Genomic DNA, 7,887 nt, shown 5'->3' on the forward strand with positions numbered 1-7,887 from the left:
TTGGGGAGCTGGGACTGGTCCGAGCTGCTGGGGGAAGAGACATAGAGATCACTCCTCCCTCCACTCATGGAGGTCTCAGGTCGCGGCCAGGACAATCTTCAGTTCCCCGGGGGGTGGAAGGGGAGCTGCTGGGAGGGATGAGATTGAACTGGTTGGAGGGGAAAGAGAAGAGAGCAGGAGCATTAGAACCCAAGCAGCTGTCCCTTCATCCAATGCCGTCCAGTGTGGGGTGTGGGGGGAGTGGGTAGGAGCGGCCTCCTCAAGGTGTCTCATGGGGCTGTCAGAAGCACAAATCAAACACTGTTTCCCAGTGAGCCAGAGCCCTTCCTCGTGTGCCCAGCTCAGCCCCCCACACCCCAGCCTGGCCCTGTCTGCTGCGCTGCCCTTACCTCGGCTAAGTCAGGAGACAGTCGGGGTCACTGAGAGCTGGGGAGGCAGTGGGGAGGGGGGCTGCTGGATCACAACTGAGCGAGGACGGAGGGAAGCAAAGGACAGAGCCAGGAGCAAGCCCCTGGCGGCGGCGACTGTGGCTTCTGCCCACCCTACATACTTCACAGACAGGTGCAGGTCGGCAGGCGCCCTGTGGGACAGCCCTGCCTCCAAGACCCCTCACTCCCCACCCAGAACCCGTGCATCCTGCCCCACCTGCAGCCCATCAGCTCTTCCATGCCAAATTCCCCCAGCTAACGAGAACTCACGAATCCTGTCATCGGCTCCTCCTGGAAATCCAGGCGCCTGGCCAGGCTGCTCACCTTGGGGGTGTCCGATGTAGGGGTAGGGTGAGGGTGTGGAAGCTGAGAGTGCAGGCACCCCACTCTGGGGCACTGCGCCTTGGGGGGGTCCCCCATGGCTCTGGGGTGGGTGCAGCAGCATCACCTGGGGCGGGTGGGGAGCCCCAGGGTGAGGGGGCGGGGCTGCTGTGATTCCAGTTTGGACATGGGCCTGCAGAAAACAGAGAGTGGTTAGCACCCCAGAAGCCTGACAAAGGCGCCGAGAATCCTAGTGTCAGGACCATGACGTGGAGGCAGCACGGCACCAGGGACTCAGGAGTTGGACAGTCTCGTGGCCCAGGTCCTCATGGCAAAACAGACCCAGACAAAGCAGGTTCCTGGAGTTCTTACCTGGGTAACATGGGCCATGTTGGTGAAGCCGTGGGGCAGCTGCTGGTGGGCATGGATGGCATACACAGCAGCTGGTTGGGGGAAGCTGCTCTGAGGGGACTGGGCAGAAGGTCCCGGTGGCAGAGAAGGAGGCGTGCCTGTCAGGGCCCCTGGGTGGTACAGATTCTGCTGTGGCTGTCCACTGCCCAGGTGTGGGGCCTGCCCTGCCTGGTGCTGTAGGTGAAGGGGAAGGTTAAGCGCCACTCACTGCTCTGATACCCAGGCCTTCTAACCCTAATCCACCCTGCTGGGGAAATACCCCAAACTCTACTGCTCTCCCTCAGCCACCCACTCCTGCCCCGACCACTCAGCTCCCCCAAGGCAAGCACCTGGACAGGACTGGGGGCCGCATGCTGGGACTGGGGCTGGCTCCCCGTAGGCGTGGTGGCCGGCTGCGGCTGGTGGGCATGGAGCTGCGTGGCATGGTGTGGATAGGACTGGTGAACAGTGGCTACAGATGGAAGGAGAGAGATAATCAGTGCTGAGTACATGGAGGGGACTGAGGAGCACAGCCTGGAGGGAGGGTCCAGCAGAACTCACCATAAAGGGCTTGGGGGGTGGGCTGCTCTGCTGAAGGGTACTGGGGGGTGGAGGACGACACAATGGCCTGGGGATGGCTCCCCGATGTCAGCATGCGTGGGTTGCTTTGAAGCATGGGGGCAAACACCGGCTGGAGTGGCAGAGAGAAATGGTCAGCACAGGACTTGGAAGGCATAACCTCTGCACAGCAATGCTCTGGCCTTGTCACAACTACCTTGTTGGACATTCACAAATAACCTAACTACATAGATGCTATTTTACTGACACTTTAGTCAAGGCTTGGGTGATGGCTGGTTTTTAATTTTTATTTCATTTGTCTGGGGCTTGGGTCTTTAGGTGCCTTGCAACACTGAATCCCCAGCCTGGCACCACCACCCAGAACACTGCCTGCCTCTCTCACCAGCTCCTCTGTGTCTGGGAGGGGGAGATGGGAGCCTAGCAAGGCCCCTGTACCCCATGTCCCTCCCGTGCTTCAGTCACCTGTGAGGGGTAGTGGGCCATGGGCTGCATCATGGCGGGCTGGCCCGGGAACTGCTGTGGGTTGTAGGGTATGTAGGAAGAATAAGGGGTGGCAGCCACCAGAGGTGGGCCAGCAGCAGCGGCAGCCTGCATCATCGGAGGGGCTGAGGCAGGCTGGTGTTGGTCCGAGCGCTGGGGAGGCAGGGAGCCTGGGGGCAGAGGAAAAACAGTGCAGAGCTCAAGCTCCATCTGCCAGGAGGCACCGGGCAGCCCTGACTGCCCCTCCCAACCCTGCTCACCTTTTGCTCCCCGGTACTTGCCCTGCTGTCCAGGCACTGAGTTGGATACAGGATATGGATACATCTGAGGTGCCTAGGGACAGGAATGCAGAGAAGGCTGAGTGACTTGCATACAAATGCCCAGAACAGGTCTGACCTGGTCCCTCAGCCAGCCCAACCAAACCTCTTACCCTGGGCCCACGGAGCCCCTTCTCTTACCTGAACAGCTGGTCCCATGTGGATCTGAGGTATGTAGGAAATGTACTGGGGGCTATACAGCCCACTCTGGCCTGCTGTAAGCACCGGGATGGAGGGAGTCGAATGAGTCCGGGGCCCCGGAGAAGTTGGGGTACTGGTGGATTTATTCTGTAAGAGACAAGGGAGGATGTGTTTAACGTATCTTACGATTTTTCTATTACCCATAACAACCCCCTTGCCTATACAGCAACAGCATTTAGAGGGAGTATTGTGCCCCAAACACATTCTACACTCTATTTTGGTTAAGCCTCATGTCAACCCTATGAGGTGGACACACTCGAGTTGTAGCTGATAGTACTGAGGCAGAGGTAGGTTAAGTGGCTTGTCCAAGATCACAAAGCTTATAAATAAGTACAGGGGGTTAAGCCAAGTCAGTGAGTCTAAATCAGCCATGGGCAAACTACGGCCCGCAGGCCGGCTGGATCCGGCCCGTTTGAAATGAATAAAACTAAAAAAAAAAAAAAAGACCGTACCCTTTTATGTAATGATGTTTACTTTGAATTTATATTAGTTCACACAAACACTCCATCCATGCCTTTGTTCCGGCCCTCCGGTCCAGTTTAAGAACCCATTGTGGCCCTCGAGTCAAAAAGTTTGCCCACCCCTGGTCTAAATGAAGCTCATGCTCTTAACTACCACACTCAGACACTCCCTGAGCCAAATGCTAAGTACCAGAGAGAAACCCATCAATACTTGTCGGACATACCACAATCCTTTGCCACCCAGCCCTGAACTCGGTCTGTTTTCCCCAAACCAGCCTACACGCTTTCACCCGTCTTCTCTCTGCCTAGTGGCAAGCACTCCCCCCTCCAGCGATTCTACCCCGTTCCCAGCCTCCTTTATGGAAGGTGCTCCCTCTCTCACCACAGACAGCAGAGGCTTTGCAGGATTGAACTCCTTGGCATTAGGATTCAATGTGGACTTCTTCACTTGTCTGTGAGAGAAGAACAAAGTAAGTCCGCGTGGCTTGCCCCTCATCACCCCGACACCCACCCACCTCCCCACCCAACTCACTCGGCAACAGGGCCCTCATCCTTGTCATCTCCCTTGATGAGGCCCACTGGGGGGCTGCCAGTTTGGCTTGGGCAAGGTGGTGGGAGCTGATCTGGCCCCTCCGTGCCTCCTGCTGGTGGCAGGGGCGGTTTGTCCTCCTTATCCAGTAAGGACTCGGTCTTGGAGATCGGGGACCCCATGGGCTCTGAAGTCAATAGACCATCAACTTCCTTCTCCTTCCCTTTGGCCTCCTCCTTTAAGATCCGAGGAGGAAAAGGATCCAGGCAGGTCTCCGGAGAGCTACTGGGCTGCAGCTGGAAGGAGAAATCACACATCAGCACTGGTCCAGACCCAAGGCCTCGCTTCCTTCGTCACCCTGCTCTCATCTCTTCTGCCCCAGCCAGTCCTGTGCCTCTGTAAGCTGCCCAGACCCACTTCACCTTCACCCCGTGAGCATCCTAGAGCTCATTCCCACACTTTCTCACCTTAAACTGGGCCCCAAACTTTCTCAGTTCTTCCAGCTGAAAGCGTTTCTGTTCATTCTGAAGGCCAGGGACTATGAGAAACAGTTAAGAGAGAAAATATACATTTCTTTGTTCAAAGGTGGCTACACAGTGCCAGGAGCCCACAGTACAAAAATCTAAAAAACAGAAGAAGAACCCAAGGCCTAATAGACTGTTTTCGTTTTGTTTTGAATAGACATTGTTTTTGAATTCCAACAACTTTCTAACCGAAATGCTCTCCTAATCAAAGGGGCATTATACTTTGGCAGAAAAAAAACCAATCCTTACTTTTCCCAGATATCCGGGACAGCTCCTGGGATTCCAGAGTTCTTCCAGGGTCCTTGGCCACGAGTTCTTTTACTGAGCAAGAGACAGACAGATGGACACCTGAAGGTCTTCTTTCCCAGAACCACACTTCACATGGTCCACAGCCCTGAACCATCTGGCTCTTACCATCCGTGGGGGCCAGTGAGATCTTTGGAGAAGCTGGGGAAATGGAACCTACTCCAGGATCCACAACTGATGACGTCACAGGGATGGAAGCTGAAGAGGTTGGTACTGCCGAGCCAATGGGAGGCTCAGGACAGGAGGCTGAGGCTGGGGCAGGGGCAGCCGACTTGGGAGAGCGTGGGGGGTACATCCGTCCCACTGGAAGAAAAGGGAAAGCTGCACAATGGTTACTGCTGGCCAATTATCAATGGGTACAAAGGACTTACTAAAAACACCAAGAAAAGTTTATCCACTTTTTTATATACAAGTTCACAAACCTAAATGCCTAGAAGGGCAAAGCAGGTAAAATGGCCTCATGGGCACCACGAAAGACTCAAAAAGGGCAGCCATGACTCAGTCCCAGACAACTGAAGCTATGCAGCGAGAGAGGTCAGTGTTGCCTTAGCCGTCTGGCTCAGTGGACAGAGCATCGGCCTGCAGACCTAAGGGTCCCAGGTTCAATACTGGTCAAGGGCACATACCTTGGTTGCAAACTCAATCCCCAGCCCAGTCAGGGTGTGTGTGGGAGGCAACCAATTGTGTCTCTCTCACATTGATGTTTCTCTTTGGTTCTCTTCCCCTCCCTTCCACTCTCTCTAAAAATCAAAGGAAAACTATCCTTGGGTGAGGATTAACAACAACAAAAAACAAGTCAGTGTTGGCAGAACTTCCTGTATTTCAATAAAATTAGAAATTGTCTGATTTCTCCTATTTTAAAGTGCTGGCAACTAATTTAAACAAAGTTATCTGCCAGCCAGACACACCCACAAATCCAGACACACCCACAAACCACTATATTGGGGTTTCTGCATGAGGGAAACTGAAAAATTCTTTGCTAAAAAGCATAAACCCAAACCTTTCAAAATACTTTTTACATCTTGAAACTGTCTCCCAGCCCAGTGTTCCAACAACCGACATTTATATTTCTACAACTTCCTGTGACATGCTGAACTTTACCTGCAGGAGGCGGCGGAACAGAAGCTTCTCCAGGCCTACTGCTAGGTGAAGACAGTGTCTTGGCACCTCTCACAGGCCGCTGTGCCTTAGGGGACATGCGGGAAGGGCCTATTTTTTTTTAAAGGTGGGAAAAAAAGAGGGAGAGTACCTGCTAGTACATTACCACAAATCCATCCTCCTTCCAACCCATTCCTTTCAATTATCCTTCCCTGTCCCCCACAAGTCTGCTTCACAACTCACCTCCATTAATACCACGTGTCTCAGAACCTGGGCCAGGGCTGCTATTGTCAAGGTGGTGAGGGCCACGGGGTGGCAAAGAGCTAAGGCCAGGTCGGCCGCCCCGAGAACTACTGCATCGAACTCCTCCCCGGGGACCTTCCCGAACTCGTTGGGGTAGAGGGATATACTTTCCTTCCCTGGGGGTGGAGGGAAGAGTTCAAATGAGGTCAAGTAGCCACAAAATCCACACATTTTGGAAAGATGAAGCCCTTCCTTTTAAAGTCCACCTTCCACCCAAGACACACACACACACACACACACACACACACACACACACACACACACACACACTCTCTCTCTCTCTCTCTCTCTCTCTCTCTCTCTCTCTCTCTCTCCCTGGCTCCAGCTTTTTGCACTATCCCGCTTGAAGATCTGTCCTAGTTAAATGTTCTGTGGCAACAGGCTCATGACCTTACATTTTGTCAACCCTAACCCGACCAACCAGGCTAATATCCCATAATTCTACCACCCCTGTTTGATTCTATTTTCACAAAGGGAGTAATAAGAGATGCATACAGATCAGCAGTTCTCAACCTGTGGGTCGCGACCCTGAAAAATACATCCTGCATATCAGATATTTACATTATGATTCGTAACAGTAGCAAAATTACAGTTATTAAAAGTAGCAACGAAAATAATTTTATGGTTGGGGGTCACCACAACATGAGGAACTGTATTAAAGGGTCGCGGCATTAGGAAGGTTGAGAACCACTGAATAGATGAATATGCAGAGAAAAAAGAGAAAGAATATATATCAAAATTCTGAATCTTTTTTTCTAACTTTAGTCTTGTTACTATGGGTAAAGCACTTAACCACTCTAGATTTCAACCTCCTAAAATAGTAATTGGGAATAACTATTTATTAACCTACATCTCATATGGCTGTGAGGCTCAAACAAGAGTGTACAAAACTCTTGGCTCATTCAGTGAGCCCCAAACATACCAGGCTGCCCCCAGGACTTACCTAGACACCAAACTGGGGCTCTCCCGTCCTGAACCCTGCCGCTGGACTGCACTGTGCTTCTCCTCTTCAGTTCGTCCATCATCGTTCTCCATGGCAATCCGCAGGCGGTACTGGGGGCTGGATTCAATCTCCCGAGCCAACTGGGCTGCACGCAGCTCCCGCTGACGAAACTCTTCTGAGTTGTCCTTCTCTAAGGGCACCCTGAGAAGACCACCAGAGACCACCACCATCCCAGTGCCAGGGGACAAAAGGGAACAAAAAGAAAAACATTTCTATCAGTCCTATCACAACCCAGCATTATTTAATGGACATCTACTAAAGTGTCCCAGGCAGAGCAGCAAGGCAGCTCTGATTCTGGGGGGACACTTAAAACACATGTTTAAGTACATTTTAAGTTCTAGAGGAAAAGTATGGACAAATGGGCAAGCAATTAATTTTACCTGTGAGGTGGCCTGGAATCAAGATTAAAAGCATATTTTTGAAAGCAGTTCACAAGGCATAACAGGAGTGGAGAGAGGGCAATCTGAACACCCAGAAAAGCATGAAAAAAGCCATGTTCCACCTAAAGACCTGCCCCTCTGTTGGTGACCCCATGCCTCAAACTGCACCACATGTGGAGTACCAAGACACTCACGTGTAAGATGAGAGACTGCTATCATAGGTGGTCTTTACACCATAGTTCTCCTCATTGAACTTGAACATTTCATTGGGGTCCCATCCATTGGACTAGGAGGAAGGAGGGAGAATGTTTTAACACCCAGCGAGGAAAGCAACAATAACCTATCATTTTCTGTCAGACTGAAAAATTGAAAAATCTGACCATACCAAAAACTGGAACACCACTGGTGAGAATATCAACTAGAACTATCAACTGCACAAACTGGCAGTAACTAGTAAAACTGAAGTCATATAACCTAAGAACTCCATTTTCAGGTTTATATCACAGGGAAATTTTGGTATATGTGTATGTTCTAAAAATTCAATAAGGCAACTATGACAAAAAAAGC

The 7,887-nt window shown here is 51.8% G+C and overlaps 1 protein-coding gene across 1 annotated transcript in view; it reads right to left on the reverse strand.

The window, feature by feature from the left end:
- Positions 1-6: 6 nt before the first annotated feature.
- The window catches only part of ATXN2L (ataxin 2 like), a 14,021-nt gene continuing 6,140 nt past the window's right edge, over positions 7-7,887 (reverse strand). Inside the window, exons 8-24 of the mRNA XM_006756873.1 lie at positions 7,515-7,606; positions 6,881-7,081; positions 5,878-6,053; positions 5,638-5,745; positions 4,645-4,839; positions 4,480-4,551; positions 4,174-4,244; positions 3,710-4,002; positions 3,560-3,629; positions 2,657-2,803; positions 2,459-2,531; positions 2,181-2,368; positions 1,701-1,830; positions 1,490-1,611; positions 1,122-1,334; positions 753-942; positions 7-125 (exon numbers count right to left, since the gene is read on the reverse strand). Of these exons, the coding sequence (XP_006756936.1) occupies positions 76-125; positions 753-942; positions 1,122-1,334; positions 1,490-1,611; positions 1,701-1,830; positions 2,181-2,368; positions 2,459-2,531; positions 2,657-2,803; positions 3,560-3,629; positions 3,710-4,002; positions 4,174-4,244; positions 4,480-4,551; positions 4,645-4,839; positions 5,638-5,745; positions 5,878-6,053; positions 6,881-7,081; positions 7,515-7,606 (2,391 nt within the window). The 3' untranslated portion in view covers positions 7-75. The remainder of the gene's footprint in view (positions 126-752; positions 943-1,121; positions 1,335-1,489; positions 1,612-1,700; positions 1,831-2,180; positions 2,369-2,458; positions 2,532-2,656; positions 2,804-3,559; positions 3,630-3,709; positions 4,003-4,173; positions 4,245-4,479; positions 4,552-4,644; positions 4,840-5,637; positions 5,746-5,877; positions 6,054-6,880; positions 7,082-7,514; positions 7,607-7,887) is intronic.

This window comes from Myotis davidii, unplaced genomic scaffold (genome assembly GCF_000327345.1).
Source record: "Myotis davidii unplaced genomic scaffold, ASM32734v1 scaffold934, whole genome shotgun sequence".
NCBI lineage: Eukaryota > Metazoa > Chordata > Mammalia > Chiroptera > Vespertilionidae > Myotis > Myotis davidii.